The sequence below is a fragment of the Sphaerodactylus townsendi genome, linkage group LG07 (genome assembly GCF_021028975.2).
Source record: "Sphaerodactylus townsendi isolate TG3544 linkage group LG07, MPM_Stown_v2.3, whole genome shotgun sequence".
Classification (NCBI taxonomy): Eukaryota; Metazoa; Chordata; class Lepidosauria; order Squamata; family Sphaerodactylidae; genus Sphaerodactylus; species Sphaerodactylus townsendi.
The window spans coordinates 79,660,082-79,685,986 of record NC_059431.1 but is presented as its reverse complement, the minus strand read 5'-3'; the positions used below and the strand labels follow the sequence as shown (position 1 = coordinate 79,685,986).

Below are 25,905 nucleotides of genomic sequence, written 5' to 3'. Positions count from 1 at the left end.
ATGAGCTTCCGAAAGAGTCCTCCTTTCTTCGTATAGCAGAAGAGGCGAAGCAGACACACAGGCACATATAGACTGCACAGACTAAGCTCTTGGATAGATATACTGTTCCTATATTTTGTGTAAATTCATTTGTTATGTAATAAAGTTTCACAAAACAACTCACATCTCTGCCCTATTGCTCTGCTAACTCGTTACAAACAAGATGACACGAGGCAGCATGGCCGATTCCATCCCTTCCATCCCTTATCCCCCTACCCCCTTCCAGCTGACCAAGTATAGGAACATCTGTTTCTATTTTTAAAACACAAAAGAAACATCAAGGTCAGTGGAATGGAGAAAGCCTGTGCCTGCAAGAATGTGTAAAAACACAGGAATGCACTTTGTTGATGATTTATTTAGTGGGGTTTCAAGCTAATCTTGAATTTCTGAAGTCAATGTTTGACTAAGAGTACTATTTCATTTCTGATCATGCTATTTGCTGTCTCAGTCATTTAAAATCTGGTGCCAATGAGCATAAATAACTCAGCAGCCAATTATACTGTATCCAGAGCATGGTTTTAATGAGAACTCTTCAAGCTGTAATTAGAATCGATGTTAGTTTATCTAACACTTGGAAGACATAAAACCGCAACCATCTATTTTCCAGGGCTCTCTCTTTTCTTAAGCAAATAATACCCAGTGGTAAAGTTTATGCTTAAGAATATGCGTCAGTGTATTTTAGAATGTTTGACAATAAATGCTATGCTTTGAAAAGTCAGAATGCCCTGTAACTGTTTTCCCTCTGTGCTTTGTACTGAATGATAGTAGATATGTTTTGAAATAATATGGAGCCTATTCTAATGTCCATTTACTCAGAAGTAATTCCCACTGAATTAATTAGAATTGAACTTTCCTGTATCCCCCTCCTCCTTGGTGCAACTGTCTTCACATTATGAAATGCAGCCCCCTGGGGTTCAGGGGAACTGCAAGGATAATGCTGGTCAAAATGTGAAGGTCTGCAGTGGAGGTCAGCAGCAAAAATGACCATTGGATGCAAGCCCACATAACAATGCACAGTGTTAGGACTGTTGTCTAAAATTGTTCACCACCCTATTCCCGCCCCCCAAAAGCCTCTCTACATATCTATAAAATGTGGTGCACTGGTTAGAGTGTCAGACTAGCATTTAGGAGATCTGGATTCATATGTGAAATCTGCTTTGATGCTTGCTGGGTGGTGTAGGGCCAATCACTATCACTCTGAGCCTAACCTACCTCACAGAGGTATTGTGAGGATAAATGAATAAAGGAAATATGGCATACATGGCCCTGAGCTCCTTGGAGGAAGTCCAGGATAAAAATGTGGTAAATAATTATAATAAATGGGTGGGGTACCAAGCCATATGTAGTACAAGAAGGTGTCAGAGGAGGAGAGGAGTGACCAGTCAAGGTACAATATTGGGCAATGGAATGGATTTTCACCTAGTAAAGGCTTTAACTGTCCAGTCCCGGAATACTAGAAGGATTGTCTTCTCTTATATAAACCTAACTATTCAGTCCAACAATCCTTCAGGAACTTTCACCCTAGGATCTGGCAAATATTGACTGGTGATAAGAACTTTTTTGAGTAACATTGCTCCTTTGGAATTCATCTGGCATCTCTATTGATATCATTCAGAGACCAGGCAAAGACCATTCTTTGACTCTTTGACTTTTGCTTGATTTTGTTTACTATTATTGTTTGAGCTTTTAAAAAATATTGTAAATTTGTGATTTGCTTTATTTTCATTTTTTTAATGATAAAAGTGTCTGAACAACAGAAAATTGAGGTAAAAATACTTTAAATAAGTAAAATAAAATAAATTACTAACAGGGAAGATAGATAATAGGTTAGATACAATGAAAGTAGGTTTTGACAGTGGCTATCAACAAAGTTCAAGTATTTCTATATTCTGGGGAGGAGGAGGAGGAGGAGGAGGAGGAGGAGGAGGAGGAGGAGGAGGAGAAGAAGAAGAAGAAGAAGAAGAAGAAGAAGAAGAAGAAGAAGAAGAAGAAGAAGAAGAAGAAGAAGAAGAAGAAGAAGAAGAAGAAGAAGAAGAGGTGAGGAATGCTCTCTAACAAGCAAAAGTATTGTTCATGTTTCTTCCAACGGCTTTTGCTCCACATAATTTTCAAATTATTGCCAGCTGACGCATTTAGAAGTAATTTCTTTTCCAAGAACCTTGTCATAATATTTATTTTCTTCACAATAACAACATAAAAGTCTTCCAGGACTAAAGCAGTTAAGCTTTCTAGCCCAATCTTAAACTTCTCTTGGATACAATTCCTATGGACTTTGTAAATACATACATATTTTATGTTCACATATAAAATACATGTTGAACTGCAAAAGTATTTTACATAATAATGCACTTTACCTAATAAGTACTTTACACAATAATACACATGAAGTTAATAATTGTTCCAAAGAGTATTTGAAGTTCAGTGGATTAAGTTCCTGGAAAATGTACTTAAGTCTCCAGTTCCAATGAAAGCAAACCTAGCCCATTCTCATGATGCCCACAATGGTAAGGTGTATATTTTGTGGTTATGCAGTCCCTAAAGTTGAGTAAAGAATATAATTTTAAAGTAGTTTTTATTCAATTATGTGTTTCACTGTGAATTAGGGTCACCATGTGGAGCTTGGCAACTGATGGGAGAGTTCGTAGACGGGGATATGAGTAGCATGTGACATCAGTCACATTGGGTAGGCCATGTTTCTGGTAATTTTTAGTGCTACCATATTGTTGCTTCTGGGTTTTCTACAGAGGTGATGTTGGTGATGTTGCTTTTTGTCCTGCCCCACTCTGAGCTGCCCTACTATGAACAGATGGACTGCCATTTGAAATACAATATTACTGTACCTAGAACATGAAATGGGAAAGGATGCATTTTCCTAATGGGAAAATAGGGGGTCAATTTCCCATGGGGAAAATAATCCTGGGATTGAACTAGGACCATAAAAGACTAGTACCTTTTGATCCTGGTCTGTCACACCCCACTGCAGCTGAGGTCTGGAGTTTAAACCAGGATCAGAGCCCGGGATCATCTTGGCGCCTCTTCTGCTTCTCGTTCCCGATTGGCTGTTGCTTTAGGGTGGGAAGGTGAACGGGCGTTCCTTTTTTTCTTTACGTAATGGCTACGTAGCTATGTCATCACAAAGCATAGAGCTTCATGGCCAAGAACAGCATACAAACATGTGCCTATTAGTTGTATGGTTGTGGCTTCGTATGCAAGAAAAAAAAGATGCGTTCCTGCCTGCCCTGAGTTTCCCATTCTGCGCATGCCCAGGAGATTTAGCTGTGATTGCCTGCCAGAATGAACAGAGACTCAGGGCGGGAAAAACAATTCCCCACAACACTGGGCTCATCCCATGTTCGCCAGAAAACATCAGAAAAGATGTGCCTTCCTGGCGGTTTCTGAAAAACCCTGGATGGGGTGGGTATTGCAGGGCTGACACAGGACTGAGCCGAATTCGACCCAGGAGCCATGGGAAGTTCTCCTGTTGTCCCAGGACACCTACCAGGTCTATCACATGTTATTTCCCCCGTGGGGAATCAACCAGAGATAAGTTTTTGCTGTTAAGGACAACTGTTATCGAGTTCTATTTTTGTAATGCTTTTTCTCCAAACTCATAGCCCACCTAGATCCTTGCTGCTTAATTTTCTCTTTCCAGAATTATTAGTGTTACAATGTAACTAAAAGGGCTTTTTCATGTATAACAATTTTTGATCCACCACTGGATGGATCAAATACTATAAAATGTTATTCTCTATTGGGTTTAAAATATAATTACTCTATAGAGTTCAATAACTTGTGTACAAAGTTTTTGACAGTTCTTTTTTCATTCAAACTCACAACTCTGAAGTAGATCATTATTTTGCACAATAAAAAAGATTCTGCATCAAAGCTATTTTATTCATCATTGAGGTTACTCTGAGCCAAGGATTAGCTCCAATATTTAGTTGAAATATTCTGAAACCTACTCTTTTTTTTTCTGCTCCTAGACTAATTTTCTGCTCCTAGAGTAGACTAAATAATTTATGTAGACCCAAAGTTCACAATACAAAATGAAATAAGCAATTGGGGGGGGGGGGGGGGGGACACTTTTCACATGGGTTTTTTCTCCCACTTTTATTTTGAGACTTCATGCCTTGTATGGAGTAATAGTCTGTTATAGCATTGTCAGGTCACCCCCCCCCCGTCCCCGCAGCAATCATACTCAAGCATCTCCCTCAACATCACCAACCTGATGACATTCTTCCAGAAGCAATATCATTGCACCACTAGGTCCTAGGTAATATCCCAACAGCCAGCTGGACAGAACCAGGGGGAGGGACCCAAATTGAGGATCCCGTGCCTCAAGCAGGGTTGTGGCCATCCTACTCAGTAAAAATGTCAAACCATGAGTTTAATTTGGTTTTTGAATTTGTTTGTGAACTAACACAGACAAATCTCTTCGTGCAATTTTAGTCTATTCAGGAAATTCCAAACATAGTCATTTACCAGAAGGATGCTTTAGAGAAGCTTCCATTCACTCTCCATCCATAGTATTACCTAATTTGACTTCCATTACTCTTTACTTAGTGCTACAACTTTAATTAATGTCCAACTTTTTTGATATAATGTGTGTCTCATTTAGTGATAGAGAAAGATTTTACGAATGGCTGCCTTTCATATTCACAAAGAGAGAATCTAAGCTTCTATTGTCTCTTTTCTTCAGCAACTTGGTGCATCTTGAAAACTGTGAGAGGGGGTGTTGTACTGAACAACCAGCCTGATAAAGAGTTTTAGTCCATGAAAACAAGCACATGGTCTTGTGATATTTTTGTTAGTCCAGATAAAAGATATTGTGCAATTTTTAAACATTTTCCATACCCTTGTATTCTGTACCACTGATGGCTTGTTTGGTCTGTTGGAGAACAGTCTCCTGCTCCAAGAAGATCTCTCCAAGCAGGCCAATGGACAAAAAAGAGGCAAATCAGGTTCAGAGTAAGTATAAAATGATTCACAGAGGTAAAAATACTGATTTTATATATACTCTGATGAAATCTAAACAGCAGTGTCTGACAAGGAAAGAGACAATAGAATTGTGGTAGGTACCGCACAGAAAATGTTGATCCAGTGCGTGTTTAGCAATAGTGAAAAGGGCAAATTCTCTGCAAATTTTAGGTATGTTGACGATAGTACAATGGCTGGTGTTACAATGTCCTGATATAAACCTGGCATGGCCACATTTCAAATACCGTGTGTAGTTCTGACTGCCCCATTTCCAAAAGGATATCACAGAGCTAGAGAGTTGCAGAAAAAGGCAACGAAAATGTTGAACAAGTTGGAACACATTTATTACAAGGAAAGGTTAAGGAGTTTGGGGCTTTTCCATTTAGGAAAAGGCAACTAAAAAGGGACAGCATGGAGGTTTATAAAATTAAGTATATTGTAGAGAAATGGGAGGAAAAGATCTATGTATCCCCAATACAAGAACTGAGGGCATTCAATGAAGTTTATGGCTGTTGAGTGAGAAAAGGAAGTGCTTCTTCATACAATGCAAAATATAATACCTGTCAACAAGCGAAGCTAGTAAAGAGAAATTTTGGTTTCTGTGGCCCTGCTTGTGGGCTTTATTTAGCACTTGTCAACCATTGTGAAGGAAAGAATGCTGGTTTGATACAACAGGGCTATTTTCATGTTTTTCTGTTCTTAATATAAGTTCTGCTTTATGTTCCATATTTTATGTGATTGACAGGCTTGTTTATTTCTTTGGATTCCTTAATATCATGTCATAAGTTTGCAGTTGTTAATGTATTCTGATTATGTTTACATGGCTTTCAATGGGGAACACATTCTCACCTGTTTTGTTGCCCAATCAATTGAAACAACAGTGTAAATAAGGCAACTTGCATATTTTTCAGCTTTGCTTTGTGCAAATGCATGCTCATCAGAGGAATAGCTGGGCAAGAGTACGCCTGGTGCGCACTCTGTGTTTTCCACCCCCCTGTGGCACCTTGACCCCCCGCCCCCACCCCTTACCTTTGTGCAGGCTGGAGAAGCGGCCTGTTCCCTTCAGGCTGAAAACGGCCTTGTGGAAACTACACTTCCCATGAGACCCTGGGGCTCGCAAGGTCTCCTGGGAAGTGTAGTTCCCACCAGGCCGCTTTCAGCCTATAAGGAACAGGCCACTTCTCCAGCCTGCACAGTTTGACAAAGGTAAGTGTGTGGGGAGGCACTGTGGGGGTGGGAGGGGCCACTGCAGGGGGTGGGGGCAACTTCCCCCCATGGTCCCCTGGTAGCTCCACCTCTGATGTGCATAAACACCTGGATTTCCAGTTGTGTTTGCTGAATCTGAAAAATTCAAGTAATTTTGTAAACAGAAATCATTGGATGAAAAAAATTATATACGCCTGAGCATAACATGTAATTTTTACCTCAATGAGACCAAGCAAATATAATATAAATCTATTTGCACAGGAAATTAACATAATAATACACATTTTGCTTGTTCATAAGTATTATCACGTGGCTTTGTATTTTTAAACCTCCGATTTAAAGTACTGCTGTACACACTCTTGGAAAGGAAAAATAATTCTAAATTAAAATATATTGTAATTCCATTGGCTTGATGAACACCAGTTCAAAACCAAGAACTACCATGGGCCAAGGAATTGTCTTTTGGGAGTTAGTGAGTTAGTTTGCATGCAGTACTACAACGATAATCATAGTAGCTAGGGTTCCTTTATTGGCACTTTAAAAAATTACAGAAATCTTTTCCTTTTTTTAATTGAATCCACAACATTTTAATACTTCCAGAAAGTCTGAATGAGTCAGCCTTGCTTCTAGGATTCTTATAGTGTTCTAAAATGCCTACAGTTTGGCATAAATTAAAATGACTAATTGTAGTAAAGGTGATATATCCTGCTTCAAAACCATACTTAATAACTCAGAAGTTATGAACATTTCCATTTGAAGAGGTGACTAAAACCAACGATTGCTAGTTGCTATGTCTCATTTAAGCAGTTGTAGGAATAAATTTGAAATCCCCTTAGCAAAGACGATCATTCATATTATATATAGTATAGAAAAACATCAACCTGTGAAACATCATTCTACTATTGAGAACGGAATGCTGTCCTCCTCTTAAAGTGATTTCCACATTGATATTATTATAAAAAGAGAATTTGTACATTTTAGAATGTGTAAGAGTTCAGTGTTGCACCAGTGCAAAGCAGTACCCAAATTTTACAACTATTCTGGTGCTTTGTTGTCTGATTTCATTATACTGAGCAGGAAATGAGACGGACTGAGGCGATAAGGGAGAGAATGACAACAGCAGCAACTAGGCATATTTTCCAACTGGAAGAGCACTTCCTGTACATGATTGTCCTAATTGGCATTTCTGTGATCAGTGTTCTTATTTCCTGCCTAGATTTGAACTAGAGCAAAGGATTTCTGGAAAGGATTTCTGATTATATATAAGTACTGGGATTGCTGCAAAGTCCAGTCAGCTTGGTTTGCTCCTGGGTCATTTTTACTTCCCAATTCACCTCTTCTTTTTTTGTTCTGCTGCTATTCTGTTAAGGTGTGTGGATGCTAGGCAGGCAAGAAAAAGGCTTTGCTTGTAACTACCAGAATCAAAGCAAGACAAACTATGCGAGAGACAGAAATTACATTACTCCTCCTTTAATTAAGCACTGATACTCTGCGGCAGCTCTATGTAGCATCTACTCAGCTCTATTGAATGGAACTCACCCAGGGGAAAGACTTCTTAGGATTGCAGTGTAGGAGAGGAGGTGGTGAGGAAAAGCTAAAGCTACTGCCCCTTACCCTAGTACTATAGGGAGGCAGTTATCAGTGAGTCTACCATCCTGTCTCTCATTTTATGCATTTTACCCAGTAATTTTTAGTATTGAAACAAGGCTGAGGAAAAATGCTGAAAGCATTGGAACCAAAAAGGAAGACGGGGGCAGGGAGGTACCAAGTTTAGCCATTCTTTTCCTTGTGCTCCAACTTTGTTCAAAATAAGCCGTCTTATCTACCACTTGAGGAAAGTGCTGACAAGCACCTATTTGTGCCTATTCTGCAAGTGAGAATTCTTCTAAAGAGGGGGTGCTTACTCTTATCTGCCTGAAATTTGACAAGAAATATGTCTTGGATCATAATTCAGCTTAGAGAACTTAATTCCAACTGGAGGGAGACAGCTATTCTTTGAAATGTTTCCCTTGGAAGCCAATGGAAATGACTCTAAGGTTGATACCCTAGTATAACTACCTTTAAGGGAGCAAGTTTTTAAAACAACTAATAACCCAACTCCTAGTTTTTTCTCATCCCTGTTGCTTATAAGAAGAAAGCACTCCCCAAACCACTAAGTCACCTGTGTGTTAACACCAACTGGGATGGCCTGCTCAGCAGAACTGGGTGCTATTAGCACTTTCTGTTGGATCATCTTCCTGTTACATATCTACAGGGCCATTCACTTACTTTGCTCATGGAACTAAGCTACACCCTGAAGCATTACAGTAGCAGCTGGAGCTAAGAGTCTGCCGTTGTTACTGAATGCTGTTAGTAACTGCATTCAGAATACATTCACTGTATTAAATACTGTACACCATCTGGGACAGATTCTTACCTCAAGCCTTGTAAGGAGCAAAAACGTTTGAGGAGCTGAGGCTAGACCTTGCTTTTATTGACAAAAACCTTAAAAGGGGATCATAGTTCCTTAATTCATTTTCTTAGCAGACTTCCTTTGTCTCTTTGTGCATACTGGGAGCTGGTTAATTTGTTTGAACATAAATTGAAATAAAAACTAGTATATCCATTTGCTTATACAGAAGGATGAGTATGTGTATAAAGTACCATCAAGTTACAGCTGACTTACAGCTACTCAATAAGGTTTTTCAAGGAAACTGACTAAGCAGAGGTGGTTTGTCATTGCCTGACTCTGCAAAGTTTTCCTTGGTGGTCTCCCATCCAAGTACTGCCCCTGCCTCTGAGAGCTGATGAGACTGGGCTATACCATATCATTCCATATGGAATTACTTTAAATTATGTGGTTAACCTGAACTCACAAGTACAGGTGTGTAAAACATGAAAGTGTTTGTCTTTCCTTCTATGTAATTTTTTTGGGTTTTTTTCACAGTTTGAAGGCTGCAAAAAGGCCTTTTCTAGACTAGAAAATCTCAAGATTCACTTAAGGAGCCACACTGGAGAAAAGCCTTACCTTTGCCAGCAACCAGGTTGTCAGAAAGCATTCAGTAATTCCAGTGATCGAGCGAAGCACCAGAGGACGCACCTGGACACAGTAAGAAAGAAGAATTTCAGATTTTCTGTTACTATCTTGTTTGTGCTGTTCCTTATTTTGTAATCTGGTTTTCAAACTGTCTGTTTTAAAGAAGTAAGAAGGTGTCAGATATGGAAAACTGACTTTGGGACAGTAGCTTTTTTAACTGAAGTGTGCTCTGAAATTCAGCCTTTTCCACTACATACTGTGGAATTAGATCAGAAAGCTGTATGAACAGAGCAGGGTGGCCCCTTATAAGAAGCCAGTGTAGGCCCCTCCTTCCCCAAGGATCTTATTGCTCAGATAGTATGCATCTCAGCAGGCTCATTCCCTCTAAGCATCGGCATAGTAGGAGAAGAGCAGGTTGAGTAAAAGCAGACTGGAGTGTCTGATCCAGAGTATGAACACTTGTATTGCACTTTTACTGCTATAACATACAGTTATTTCAAACACAGCAATGTTGCTCTATGGCAGGGGTGGCCAACCTATGGCACTCCAGATGTTCATGGACTACAATTCCCATCAGCCCCTGCCAGCTTACAGTAATGTAAAAAGAAACGAGACTGTTGCATTTACCAACCAAACTTAGTAGTATATGGGAGAAAATGACAGATAACAGTGTGTGCTTAAAATGATTGCATGGAGAGAAAGAACTATTTAATAAATGTACATTACCTGTAAAAATATTCCTTGTTTAACAGTTCTTTTGAAGATTTAAGATTTGCTTTCTGCTCCTATTTTTAGTCTGCCATACCACAGACTGACCTTTCCCCTTCAATATCTCTTTCTGAAGCAGGTTTCTTCTATCTCTCTCTGTCTGGGACTTTATTACAGCTTCTTTACCTGACCCACTAAAGAAATGTAATTTCTGACTATTCCAAAGGTTTCTATGGGGGTTACATAATTGTAAGTACAATTAAAGATGGTGAATATAATTTGACCAGTATATGAAAATAAGTTCCTCCTATCTGTTCCTTTTCTTTTGCAACCAACATCATATGCCTCACCATTGACCTATTGAGATTCTCCTCCATCTAGTCAAACAGAACTTTTGCTTCCTGCGTAAAAGCTTCACTAGTGATAAATAACCTGATCCTACTCCCACAATTTGAATTTTCCCTTGCATCAAATAGACATAGACAATTGCCAGCAAAGGCTGATGAGAAAACAACTGATTTTGTAATTATCATGTGTAAAATACAGAATATGGAATACAAAGTATATTTGTAGAAGTCCAATCATTCACTTTCTTGTCAGCTTGTTTTATTTTCTGTTTCTTAGCCGTCTTATAAGTATATAGTCATCACTGTATTAGCACAATATTCAAGGAAGCACCTTTTTTAAAAAAAAGAATGAAACTCTGACATAGTTTTTCCTTCTGTTGTTGTAGAAACCTTATGCTTGCCAGATTCCTGGATGCACCAAACGATACACAGATCCAAGTTCATTAAGGAAGCATGTAAAGGCCCATTCCTCCAAAGATCAACAGGCTCGGAAAAAGGTAATATTCATAGATGCCCTCTATGCAAAAGAAATATATAGCAGAAAAAAATATGTAGGTCCTCAAATACAAAGGTATACAATAGCTGTGATCTATATCTCATGGCAGTCAGATCCACTATCAATTTGAATAAATTTGGACTGCATCCAGATGAAAAATCCCACACATGCTGGGTGCTTGTTTTTTTCTGAGTACATAAAACAACATGGAATGATTTTAAAATAATTATTATTACCTTGATATCTGGAATGTTGTGTGTGTACTTTGTTTCTCACAGGCTACTGTACTGTTCTGTCGCTTTCCCCACTCCATCTCAGAGGAACAAAATGACATTATCACTTTTATATCTCACTTATACATAATTCACACATTTTGCTTCATTGTCAAATTATTTTATGTCTGTCAATTAGAACTGGAAATATTTTTGCTAAGTGATGAACTAAAGAACCGCAGTCTCAATCAAAAGAGTCTTTGGAAATACACTCTTAGGTTGTAATATGTAAAATTTATATGCTATACTGTACTTACGAGACCTTGGAGAATTTTATATGGCTTGCTCATAGCAAGCTTTGGTATTTTAAACATTTCTTGACATAATAATAAACCGTAAGAAATAATAAACCTTTAAGGTCAGAATTAAGATTGTTTAGGATTTAATTAAAAATTAAAATTGGCTTGATGTCAAAAAGCCTTTACAAAAATGTTGAGTTCATCAGAAATAACTATAAAAATTCCAAGGTGATAAAGGCACAGTGAAGTAATAGATCCAGCCCTAGGGAACCATTCAGCTGAATAGAATGAGACCCTTTGCTGTTACACCCTGTTAGTCATGGATTTGTTTAATGTATATTGCTTGATGGCCTGTAATCCTCTTTTTATACTTCTTGTCTGCACATTAAATGACATTATTTTGGTGTCTTACGATGTTCTCTTCAAACTGTCATACACATTGCATATTTTAGGAGCTAAATATACATAGCAAGAAATATACTACAAACCTATATTCTTACTTTGAAAAAATTCTGTCTACAGTGATAGAATGTCCATTGATTGCAGTACGCCTGGGATTACAGCAGTTCTGTCGGCATGTGGTTACACTGATATTGCCAGTATAGTAATGAGTCATTAGAGCATTTTGCTTTTCCTTCTGGGAATTCAGTCAAGGCTTTGATAGTAATTTATTTGAATTCTACATACCAACTGTACAGGTTTACTGCTTGTACTATAAATTTGTACCACATCCGTGGAGATGTACCAAGACTGGCAACATAATACTTTGAAGGCAATGATTAAGAACTCTATGTGGATACAAATAACAGCATAGACCTTTTCAAGGACTGCAACAGGACTTCTATCTGTTTATATTACTAGAAACCCTAACTATAACTAGAACAGGGTGCTTTCAGGAACGATTGCAGGAGACTTCCTGGCAATCCTCTTGGTTGCCCACCAGCACCTGAAATACCATCAGGAAGAAATGGGGGATGTGCCAACATTACACTGGTGCACTGATCTCATTTTGGTGAAAACCCTAAGCAACATTATGAACCCTAGGATTTACAAAAACTCTCTTGCTGTACCAAAAGCTCTATGACTTTCATCATAAGTTATGTCATAGTACTAGTGTAATGACAGCATAATCGCCCCTGAACCCTAATTGTTCCTGGGAATTGTTTGCTGCAGCCTGGCAAGTCTAGGTGTTATACATACTGTGATGCTCAATCAAAGGTTTTCCTAGTAGTGGATGAGTCTGTACCTTAGTCTAAGCTATTCACATCTCCTGTAATTTAAGGCCAACTGTGGAGCAGACAGTAGCTCTTTCCAAAGATTCTAAGAGGACATATTGGGGGGAGCAAGACTGTAATGGCAATCTCACAAGGATTTACTTCATTTATTGGAACTCCTTCATAGTGCCTACATGTATATAAGGTTACATCCATGAGCTCTATACATACATTCTATTGAACATACAAAATCAAGACTATGATCCCATAATTTCAATCTCACATATACATGCCCTCCCATGCATAAAACTATCTGGAGATAGCTATTAGCTTGCTGTGCAAATGTTACACCTGGAGAGGAAGGTCATCCAGCAAATGCCAAGATAATAATGTATGAGTCAATAAACAACCCAATAAGTTCCACTTCTGCCCTGATGCAAATGTACGACAGAGAAATGATAGGCTCATTGGTGTGGAGCTTGAGACATTGGGAGAGGGGTTGTGAGCAAATGAAAATGAGCAGTAACGAACTGCTGCAAGATGGCAATCAAAGGAAAGCCAACTTCACAAAACCTTGTTATGGATTTCTTAGTAGTTCATTTACATTTTTGTGAGCCTATTCCATGATTAGTGATGACTTGACAAGAAGCTGCCTTTTCTGAACCAGATCACCGGTCTATCAAAATTATTGTCTCCTTTGACTAGAAGTCACTTTTCGGGGTCTCAGATGGATATCTTTCACATTACCTATGACCTAATCCTTTTCACTGAAGATGCCACGGGTTGAACCTTCTCTGGGCAAAGCAGATGTACCACCATTGAATTGCAGTTGTTCTAAGAAAAGTTGTTCTAGGTTTCTTGTTCATCACATTGGTGAAAAGTCCAAAAAAGTTGGATTTCTATGTGACCTTCCTATCCACAAGCCCCCACTGAATTGTTTGTCCTCAAATCAGATTAATAGACGATAACATTTCGATGTTTTTCATTGCTTTAGTTTTCATTGCTAGTTTTGAAAAGGAAAATCTTGCAACACTTAAAAAATCATTCCAATAAGTAACATCATAGGTTAACTATTCATAATCTCTCAGTCTTTGGGTAACATGTATCCTAATTATATCAATATGTAATAAACAAAAGCAAACTTTATTTTGCAATATATTGTGAAGGTTTTAATATAAAAATATTGATTTATGTAATGTTAAAGTGAATTTTTATTAATAAGGACTGCTAGGATGATACTCCAAAGCAAAACTACTACCTAGAGTTCATTCCCATTCCCATTTACTCAGAGTTAAGTCCCAATGTAAATATGCATGCGTCAAATTATAACCTTCTAATACCTACTGATATGCTATCTAATTAACAGCCCACTTCTGAGAGGGGTTGGCAAGGGAGTCTTGGAAGTGGAATGGGCTTGTGCTGAATGTGGGTGCCCATACCACCAGAGTAAGGGGCAAACATGCTGGCAGAGAGGGCAAACCTGGAAGAGTCCACTGTCCTGTAACTTTGCCAATGATCAAGTTCACACTGGCACAGCAAAGGGCAGGCTGGGGGTGTTCCCAGTGGTGGAACTGATTTTAGTCAGCTTTCACCAAACTTTCAGTCCTGGAACACCTCCTTTCCTGGCCACAGACTTGCACCCCAAGAAGTTGTTTTGACAAATGGTTTTTTGCGGGGGGGGGGGGGGGACTGTTTGTTATGTTTTTTTTGGCCTTCCTGCTCCCCCTGAAATTCCTTTAGTGGTGGTGCAGCAGTACAGAAGAGGCCCATCCCTGGCCATCACATGATCTGGATTGGGCTGTTATTGTATCAGTCTCTCTCTCTTTCTCTCTCTCTCCCTCTCTTGCTCGCTCTCTCACTTTTGCTTAAAAACATTAGTTGCTACATGTTTAACTGAAATTGGTAGGTCACATTTTGACTCAAAATATTTTTCTGTCTCTCTCTCTAAAAGTCAGATGCCAAGATTTTGTTTGTGATTTGTTGGTTGTAGATATTTTAAATACCAGTTAAAAGAAAAAGCTACACCTTTAGAATCTTTTTTTATGGACAGAACAGACAATTATCTGTTTTGTAAACTGAATGAGATCCCAGTTTTCAGTACTAGAAGAGAATTTGCCAGTTTTACTGTGGAACATTAGGGAATAGTCCAATTCAAGATGAAAAGTTCACACATGTTGGTAATGCCAAGTGTCAACCATTATTAAGAAGGGTTGCTACAAACATGAGCGATTTTGAAATTTCTAATGCTTTGTGCCATAATGCTGTTACATAATAATTGTGCTTGGCACGTACTGAATCTTTGTTCCTCATCCCTAGTCTATTTTTAGTTTCACTGCTATGAAGAAATATACAACACTAACTCTGGCAAAATTGATTTCCATAAATATTTTAAACTGGTGTTATGTGGCCAAAATAAGTTTCTGCCTCAAGGGATGCCAGAAAACATCTGTCTTTCTCCATTTCAAAAACATGCAGATTTCTCAGAAAAGTTTATGAGAGAAGAAATGTAAAACTGAGCAGATACAATTATTTATGGCCACCACAAATTCGACCTTTAGAGAGGTAATTAAATACCACTCTGTAATCAATGTTGGCTAAAAGTTGTCTCCAAAAATATAACTGTTTGCATAAGAAAGGGCACAATTATAATCAATGAGGCATAAACTGACTGCAGAGAATTAATAATTATTTTCAAAGTCATTGTTAATAAAAGATTTTTGGGAAAAAAATTAATAAATTTAAATATCAAGAAATAATGCTAGATAAGAAAGGAACTGTCCATTTATAGCAACTGTTTTTGTAAACAATCCATAAAAACGAATATTTGTTTGTGCCACATGTAGAAACAGTGTTTTGGAGTGTTATAGAGACAACATCTTTGGGATGCATCAATTAAATTAATATTGGCTAGAGTAGCAGTGATGATATCAAAACATTCTTAAAAATAGCAAAATATTTCTTTACCAGGCTCAGAAGAATTATAAAGTTATTGCACACACCTAAGAAAACTTAAGGTTTATGTTTCTCAAATCACAGCATCCACTGCCTCCTGGTAAATAACTTGGAAATAGATTTTCAGAAGCATATGTTGCAAGAAATTTCAACAAATTATTCTTAATTTGTGGGGATTAAGAAAGATAGGGGGGGGGGGAGCTAACATAAAATATACCTGAAAACTAAAATGTAAAATAAAACATTACTGCTGTCAACCTATCTTTTCAACAAAATATTAAAATGCATTACTTTGGAATCAATAGTGTGCTGTATTCTTTTGGAAATTATGTGGAAGTCATACAATGTCTCATGCATCTTGATTATTAATATGCTTTAATGGTAACAATGTAATTCGAAGTGGTGGTCAATTTGGTAAAAATAAAAATGCATGCTGGCTTCTACAGACTTTGAATAACATTTTTTAAATGTTAATATAATTCACTACAATTTATAGAAAAACCTGATGGTTAGAGATGGTTATTAATTTTATTTTATTTTCCCTCTGAGGAAACAAATTTGGGATTATTTTCATTCATCTGCAATGACTTTTACTTTGTAATTTTTTTGAAAAAAATATTATTTACAAATTCACTCAAAAAAATCACCTCTTAATCTTTTTTATTTCTCCCAATCTAAAGAGAAGTGAAAAAGGCTCGAAAAAATCAACTAAATTTCATGTTCATTTCAAACAACATGGCAGAGAATTAAGTTAAATTATCTTCATAGAGTGCTTTCAGTACAGTACTAACCCTTCATATTTCAAAGTTTGCATTTCAGTCTCCACCTCATTCAGGTACTGTTTTTTAAATTATACTTCTCCGTTCAGTGTAAAAATTGCAAGGAAGATAATCAAGTGGAATAAAAAATGGTAATCTATTTTCTTTTCGCAAGCTTGACTATTAGAAATATCTCCCCTCATTTGCTTTCTATAGTCCAAATGAAATATTTCATTAGAGCAAAAGGAATTGCATTTGGAGACGAAGGGTCACTGAGCAGTGCCCATGGCAACTAAGAAGCTATTCTTCTATTTAAAAAAGCTGTAAAGAGTAAGTGTTTTAATCCTCAACTTTAATCCCCTTACTTCCTGTTCTCGAAGTAAAATATAAATCAGACTCTGTAGAGATCAGCAATTTTTCTTAAAAGGGATGTTGGCACCAATGGATTAGTGATGGGCAGTAGTGTTTAAGGAATTTAATCACACTATTTGTTGTGAAATTCTTGGGACTGCAATTGACCATTTCTTTTGAGTATGGTAAATGAAAACCAACAAAATAACTTTGAAAGTCATTACAAAATCATTAGACCTTTATTCATCTCCCATTTCACCATGATTACTTCCAGTTGTTGAAACTTAGATACTGTTGAGTTCTACTTTATGTTCACCCAGTACAAAACTTTTGGGATAGAGGGCCACTACTGAATTCTCAAAAACTTATCTCTCTCTGTAAATCTTACTCATGAACATAAAGTTGTAGTTGTTAAGAAGACTATTAACACATTATGATGTTGTATTTACAGAGAACCGTCAAATCCTTGGGCCCTGTTCATGGAAAGAATAGAATCATTATCTCTGCATGAAAATAGATGCTAGGTGCTAGGAATCAGGGCAAATTCCAGTGTGTATTTAACACTTCAACCATGTTAGTTGCATAACTAAATAATCTGTGACATTGCAGTGGAAGATTGATCTCATCTAGAGAAAAAAATTATCAAACCTTGTCCATGCATCCCAAGGAACTTATAAGTTATTTTAGCTAAACCTTGCATTCTGCTAAAGGGGAAAATATACATCAGATGTAAGACAAAGGAAGATTTTTTTTTAAAATGTGATGTCAGATGAGAGTTTTATGGATACCATATACCACCAAAAGACAAATCAGTGGATTCTAGTTCAAATCAAGCCTGAATTCCCCCTAGGAATTAAAATGACTAAATTGAGGCTATCTACTTTGGTCACATTGTGAAAAAGATAAGAGTCACATTCACTGGTGACTACAATAAGGCTAGGAAAAGTTGAAGGCTCCAGGAAACGAGTAAGATGCAACATAAGATGGTTGACTCTATTTTTTTTAAAAAAAAAACTACAGCTCTCAGTTTGCAAGACCTGAGCAAGGTCATTAATGATAGGACATTTTGGAGGTCATTAATTCATAGTGTCACCATTGAAAGCAACTTGACAACACTTAACACACCTCCAAGACCCACAGGAAAATCCAACAGCTAAATCTTGGGAGATAAGACTTCACCTGTTCTGACTCTACCTTCACTCATCCTCTGTTTAAGCTCTTCCCTTTTCACCTATTTTACTGCTCCAAGAGGTTGATTGCTTTCTAGCAAAAGAGCCTCTTAGCAAAAGAAGACTTCCTCCACTGCTTTGGGAGGGGGGGTCATTTCCCCCCATGATTTTATAATTGACAAGAACTCCGGAGTCTCCTAATGTAGTGACATTTCTGGCCCTGTGCTCCCTAAATAACTTTTAAAAGTTCACATTGGTCAATTATGAAAAGGGGGTTTGCTGTGTGGTGGAGGCAAATGCTCACTGTGGCAAGATTTCTTGTAGGGACATATTTTGTCTAGCCCTGCTTTCACTTTCCACTCCATCCATGGCAAGAAAATCCACTTATAGCATGATTTTAATTTTGCTTCACTGCCAGAGCAGGACAGATTTGCAAGTGAACAAAGTTTTGCCCTGGACCTCTTTCCTTCATGCACAGCTAGCTTACCTAGTCTTACCGCCCCCTGCCCCACACTCCCTCATGCTACTTTGCATGCTTCACCCTTCTCCTTGTTGCTGACTACTTCCCGTTTCTTGTTCTGCTGTATCATTTCTGTTGCCCGTTCCCCCTTCATTCCTGCATATCTTTAGATTTTTAAAACAAATTTAAATAACCATATTGATAGATTGATAAATCAATACTAACAAAAATGTAAAAATAATAACACTAGTTGATCAGTCCAAACACCCGATTTGTGGTTGCATTTGATCAACAAACTGGGATGTCTCCAGCCTCGTAGTTTTATACATAAGCAATCAGTGATTCCAGACCACACCAGGAAAAGCCCTTCAGCCTTCATGCTTAGGTTTACAGCACATTGGAAGACAATCAATCATGAACCTGGGGAACTTATTAAATGGCAGTTCACATTGGTTTTTTATGGTTTTGCAGTTTGCACGCTACCATTACTTCCCCCTCACTTTCCACCATAAAAGACAATCAGTGTTTGGGCAAAGCATGCAGATGTCATATTCAAGACTTTTCTTTAATAGTTCACCTTTTATATGTTGATATATCGATCTATTGATTGATATATCAATCTATTTATAAGATTAAAGATAAAAATTAAAGATTATATTAAAAATTAAAGCACTCATGCATGATAGAGAACTTGCAAAACATCATCACCACCACCACCCTCCAGACGCAAGCAAAAAGCCAGCTGATGTGTAATACTTGCTCCATACTTGTCTATCTAGACACAGAGTGTAACAGACTTCTCTCTGTGATAAACCTCTGAAGATACCAGCCACGGATGCAAAACATTCGAAACAAGATCTACCAGACCATGGCCACACAGCCCAGAAAACCCATCACAATCATTTGTTTATTATGTTGGCATATCGTTCCAACACCCCATCCTCCCCTGCCACCACTGCTCTTTTTCTTGTTTTTCCCCATGTTTGGTTCACAACCATAGAGCTTTGAGATACTTACTTCCAAATCTCAGTAAAGAAAGATTTCAGAAAATTTCTTCATTTCCAGTGTGAACAACAGAAATTCCAGTACCTGCCCTCCTGTTTGGTCTTTTCTTAGACTCAAGGGTATTTACAAAGGTTATGGCAGTAATAGTTATACACCTCAGGGAAAAGAGCTGCAAGTAGCAACATCTTCCCCTATCTGGATAATGGATTAATTACAGCTGCATTTAGGGACATCCTATTGGCACACACCTCCTATATTCTGGACACTCTTCAGGGATTCTAGGCATAGTAGAACTTCATGCTCTCAGGATATGGACTAGTTCATCATCCCCTGCCAGCATGATGCTGGCAGGGGATGATGGGAACTGTAGTCCATAACATCTGGAGGGCCGCGAGTTTGACACCTGTGCCTTAAGGTGAACCTAGAGAAGGCTGTTCTCTTTCCCACTCAGTGTAGAACTTTTGTGGGCACTGTTCTCAACTATCTTACCCTCCAGAGGACAGGGTTGCCAGCATTTTAATGAGCAATAAACAAGGCTCTCATGCTGTTTCCAAATAGCAAGAAAGGCTGTTAGATTCATGCCAATGATGACCCAGATACTTCTGATTCATGTACAGCCCTCATTTTTCCAATTCCTAGGAGAGTCCTCAAGACTTTAATGCAGTAGTCCCACAGGGTGAACCTCCTTTTCAGGAGCCTCTTAGTATATACCCTCATTTATGTGTCTTTAATCATGGGCTGTGGAACAGAACACATATTTCCACGCCCAGCCCAGACCTCCTGTGGATAATAGAGGTTTTACATCATGGCCTCCTACTCTGAGACTTATTGCCTGGTTCATAAAACTTCTAACTTGACTTTTTCCCATTCAGTACTAAAGATCTTTTTGGAGACTAGGAAACTCCACCTGGAGGTCTTAACTATTTTAATAGAAAAGGTTCCTTCACTGGTCTGCTGTATCATGGATTGACCTCCTAGTTATCCTAAATCTTTCATTCTTGATTACCTAGCCACTCTAAAGATAAGGGCCTGGTTACATCCTCAGAAAAAAAAAATCCACCTCAGTACAATATCTGCTTCCCACGTTCTTGGAAAGTCAAACTTCACACAATCTGAATCTCAACCTGTTCTCAAAGTATTTCCCCATCATTCTCCACACTGCGCAATAGAGTCTTTCTCTGGTCCCCTCAAAGCTTGTGTCTAAATCCTTTAAGCCAAGGGTACCTGCTTTCTGCAACTACTTTCACCTTCATTCCCGCCTCCTTGCTAATCTCCCATGTGGAATTGCACAGAAGACCCGACGAAAGCATGTTTGCACTTACCTATTGTTCATCAAGGGAGCACATCCCGCCCTTTGTCTCTGTTGTCAGTTTGTATAGTCATTCTGTGTTTTACCTCCTTCAGTGGCAATCTCCATGAAGGGAGGAAGATGTTTTCCCCTTTTTATGGGATCTTTTGGTAGGAAATCACACCAAAGGGTGGGAAAGCACCTTGTGCTGCAAGGCATGTTTAGAATGTCTGTGGCTGGTCCATGCATGCACAATTCCCTTTTGTGCCTGCACCCAAGAATACTCAATGAACATTAGTTGCAAGTAAGTGCAATCATGTTTGGTTTACTGAGTGATGCTATTTATTTTTATGCTATGAAAAGTTTCATCTTACCGTTTCCACACATTAAGGCTTTGTTAAAGCCACAGGACATTTTTCTCCATGCTGGTTGCCAGGGCTAGTTATTGGGGATCTTTTTGTGTTTTCCTTTCTCGTCGATATCTAGCATGAGTGTTATGGCTCAGTGTGATCTGGAGAAATTACCACATATATTACCAAATATTCTTTGTACCAAACTACAACAGTGGGTTTGCAAGAAAACATGATTCACATATGCTTGTATAATTTCATAAATATCAATAGTGGAAAAATTTCAGACATCAGTTGAATTCTTCACTGCCACAATATTAGGAAATATGAGTCTGGGAACTGACTCAGGTATTATTCCATCTAATATGTTTTGATAAACTTAATTTATCTATGTGGGTGAACAAATATCAAGCTACAGCTTGAGTCCATTCAGAAGCATCTGATTTCCACTGAACAATAAGACTTCCAGGGCCTCTATGAAGCACACCTTAGTCCAATTACAACGATAAGAAAAATGCAAAAGAAAAGATCTTTTGATTGTTATCCCTTGTCTTGGGAAGTGTGTCAAACATCAAACCAACTTAATACCTGTACTTGTATTCACATATAATGCAGCTCAACACTGTGGCATTTAAGGGCCTTATCCCCTTCTAATTATTTCCACTTGATTTGTTAAATCTTGGGTGACTTATCTAATCATATCTGACATGAGAAAATGAGGGGAGTTGAATATCCATCTCTTGTTCTGGGAGCTTATAAACATTAGCAGAACTGTCATGAAAATACTATAAATTGTTATAGCCTGTATATTGTTTCTAACATACTTTGACAAGCCAGCTTTTGCCCCTGTGAACAATTAACATTTTCGTATGTACTGGTAGACATATCACCTAGGTGGCTGAAGAACCTCACATTAAATAAATTATTTGGAACATATATTTTTTTAAAGTTTTTTTTGAGAAACAGATAATTTATTTGCATTATATCATTTCGAGTAATTTGGAAATGGCTGAGTGCATTCAAAGTTTTTTTTAGTCAAAATGAATTTATCCTTCAGAAGAGTATCTTATTAGAGTGCACATTTGTACCTTTATTATAGAGAATAGATACAATATGACAAGATTTTGGTCACATTAGGTCTGTGTATATATGTAGGATAAGAGTAATTACAATTAGAAGAATATAATACTTACAGGGGCATAGAAAGAGTAATTGCTTTAAAATCTAGTTTAGGACTAGATTACTTTGCAAAAGAAGCTTGGGCATAGATCGAATTTACTTATTTGTGGTGGAGAAGTGCATTCCACTTTCAGCTGCATTACACTCTGGATAGTTTAGAGAATATAAACCCTCCACATTCATTTTAAGAAGTTTCTGGGTTGATACAAGTACAGGAAACAGGAGGAGAGTGGTTAATTGCTCTAAAGTACTTCTAGCCCATTGATGGTTCTCCCAAACACTCATTAGAAGAATAAGAAAAAAGAGTTGGTTTCTATGCCCCTCTTTTCTCTACCTTAAGTAGACTTAAAGTGGCTTATAATAGCCTTCCCTTTCCCTATTGTGGAACAGGCACCTTGTAAGATGGGTGAGATTGAGAACAGTGACTAGCCCAAGGTCACCCAGCAGGTTTCATGTGAAGAATCAAACTCAGCTCACCAGTAAGAGTCAACTTGCTCTTAACCTCTACATCATGCTGGTTGTCTTAAAATTTGCCTATACAGAGCACAATCAAGGGTCATCTCACAACCTGGCAGGAATGTTACACCAAGGTGAGGACACATGCTACATTGTATTCTTTCTGAAAAGGACAGGAAGAGAAGGACTGATCTACCAGAGCTGAACTCCTCAGAGACAAAGGGAAGAAGGTCTATTTTTTGCAGGTTCTTCTTGATACATCCATCTTGGCTGAACCTATCTGAATGGCTTACATTACCATGTGGCACTAACAAATGGCTTGTCACCTTGAACACAGACTCAAGGTAATAGATAACTAACAGAAAACAGTAAATTAAAGATTAAACAGCCTACCCTAGAATAATAACAGTCATAGCTACCCACCTGAATATACAGTCATAGTATGTTAGGCAATGGGCCGAAGAATAATACCTTTATGTCATCTTGCTCAATCCATCACTGCATTGAATATGTCTGTGGAAATTTCTTCTGTGTTTTTTGCTGTAGTTTTGTCAAAAAATAATCATTGTTAAATAAGACAACATCTGGGTTATCAGTGAAGAAAATGTCTTGAAAATATACTGTCTCACAGAGATTTTTTTAAAAAATATTTTTTTTATTATTTTGAATGTTAGAAGTTTGTTCTCCATAACCATGATAAACCCCCACTTGAATATGTTACTAAAATGGTATCAAATGAATGGAGACAGTTGATCAATAAATTGTTAGAATTAGTATAATTTAGGATATTTTATTATTTGCCAGTATTTGTATTGTAGTTGGTTTATATAATGATTAGTTGGTATTTTTTAAAGAAAGTTAAATTTAATAGAATAATATTATTTTAATGGATAATTAATAAGAAAGGCTTTCTCAAACATGAATAAATAAATATAAAGAGTCATTTTACATCTATATGTAATGTTTCACTGTTCATATCTGTAAAGCTGTGGTGGAATTCAGCAGGTTCGCACCACTTCAGCAGAACCGGTTGTTAAAATGGTGCTTGTATACAAACAGTTGTTAAATTATTTGAATCCACCACCAGAACCGGTTGTTAAATTATTTGACTCCCACCACTACTGTAAAGGTTTGTTAATTTGTTCATTTTTACATTTTATTTGCTTAAATATAACATTAATATAAAAATAGCTTGTTATATCTCTGGGAGTATGCAAGTGTAGTTAGTAATCCCTGTGAAAGCTAGTCAGAGCAAAAGAAAGAAAGGCACTAGCCAAGGACGTAGGTAATGGGGGGTTCTCGGGTTCAACCCCCCCCCCCCATTACATGTCTGAAGCTCTGCCCCATTTGTGTTTTTTGTTTTTAGTGGGTTTTTTCAGTTTTTGGCCTGCAGGGGGTGCAGTTTTTAGGATAGCAGCACCAAACTTTCCGGGATTTGTTGGGAGACTCTCCTGATGATACCATCCAGGTTTGGTGAGGTTTGGTTCAGGGGGTGCAAAGTTATGGACTCCCAAAGGGAGTGCCCCATCCCCATTGTTTCCAACAGGAGCTAAAAGAAGATCGAGGCTACACCTTTGAGGGTCCATAACTTTGGATCTTCTGAACCAAACTTCACCAAACCTGGGTGATATCATAAGGAGGGTCTCCTAAAGATCCCCTGAAAGTTTGGTGCTGCTAGCTTAACAATTGCATCCCTGACAGCAGGCACCCCCCAAATTTCCCCAGATTCTCCTTTTAAATCCACCCTCTTTGGCATGGATTTAAAAGGAGAATCTGAGGTCCCCAGTTTAAACATTGAAAGTGATGCTGTTTCAGGGTGGGGGATAATCCACCCCAAAACAGCATCACTTTCAATGTTGTTTTAACTGATTCTCCCTTTAAGGTGGATTTAAAAGGAGAATCTGGGCTCCCTAATTTAAACACCATTGAAAGTGATGCTGTTTGGGGGTGGATTCCAGTATCACAGTGGCCCCCCATGGGGTGAGCAGAGCAGCCACCCATGGGGGGGATTCAAAATGCATATTTTGCACCAGGTTCCATTTCCCCTAGCTATTCCTCTGCCCAGAGGGGAGGGCAGAAGGGGCTGCTGGATGCCTGCTGGGAGCCCAGCTGGTGGGGGTGGGGGTGGGCAGAGCAGTGGAATCTGCCATTCTGGCCTCAGAGAGCTGCTTTTATAAGCTCTGAGGCCGGGGGTGGGGCCATGACCCCAGGGGTGGGTTGGAGCATGGCCGCATCCCTGAACCCCCGAACCCCCCCATAAAAATCTATACCAATGTCCCTGGCACTAGCCCAGGGTGGCCACCTATGGTGCTCCACATGTTCATGGACTACAATTCCCATCAGCCCCTGCCAGCATGGCCGACTGAAACTTTATCCAGGTTTCAGTCACACAGACTAGGTGTACTTCTTGCTCTACAAAATAGTTATGCACCATTATGGACTTGGCATCACACAACTTCAGTGTAAATTGAAGTTATATACTCTGTGTTATTCCTAATTTGCCATCAATAATACAATAATAATACAGAGTATAGCAACTTAAAGTTTAGCAAAATGTATTCCAACATAAGTTTGTATGAATCAGAATTCACTTCTTCAGATGCATGAAGTGTTCCTCTATTAAGCAGAAGTATTTATACCCGAAGTTGCAGCCAACAGAAAGGTATGGGGTAAATCACTGTTCTTATGCTTGGGAACGACATACCCTCTTAAAATTATGTTAATATGTATTACTAGAGTTATCCCTCTTCACTTCCCTCCTCAGGGTTTCTAGAAGTTAAAATCAGGGAACAGCTGAGTAATGCACATTCATGTAAAATCCATATTCTCATGTATGAATGCATTAAATTGCCATGTAATATAGGATAATTTTGTTTTCATAATGAACATTTTTCTGGTTTTTAAGTCATTGGAAGACAGGTAGTTGTACAGTAAATTAATAGAGCATACAGCAGATGGAATGTGGCCTTCAGCCATTTGTAACAAGTTAGAGCAGTAATCTAAGTAAGTTGGGCAGTAATCTTAAGTGTGAGAACTGAAGTATAACAAGCATATCCCTATTTTCAACTGCAAAATCTTAGAAGGTATGCAAGCTTACTTTATGCAGATTCAGGTCGGCATTTCTGAGAAACAGTCTTCTATAAAGTGTGAACTACCAAACCACATTTTTCTTTATTTCACTCCTTATTATCCCCTCACCCCTTATTCTGAACTGTATTACACACACTTGCAATGCCTATAAAGGAACAAGATCATCTGCAACATGGTGAAATAAAGCATGGGAAAATTGCCACCAAGCTAAGTTGAAAAGGATTTAAAAGGTAAATCTAAATATAGGGTAACTGTAGCCTTGAACCTTTCTTAGAAAGGTTGCTCTTCTTTTATGAACAATGTTCCATGGCAATTAGCATCTGTTGCAGTGCT

At 38.2% G+C, this 25,905-nt stretch overlaps 1 protein-coding gene across 1 annotated transcript in view; it reads left to right on the top strand.

Annotated features, from left to right (window-relative positions):
• GLIS3 (GLIS family zinc finger 3) overlaps positions 1-25,905 on the top strand; it is a 174,065-nt gene that overhangs the window by 112,313 nt on the left and 35,847 nt on the right. The window contains exons 6-7 of the mRNA XM_048504313.1: positions 9,149-9,310; positions 10,680-10,790. Of these exons, the coding sequence (XP_048360270.1) occupies positions 9,149-9,310; positions 10,680-10,790 (273 nt within the window). The remainder of the gene's footprint in view (positions 1-9,148; positions 9,311-10,679; positions 10,791-25,905) is intronic.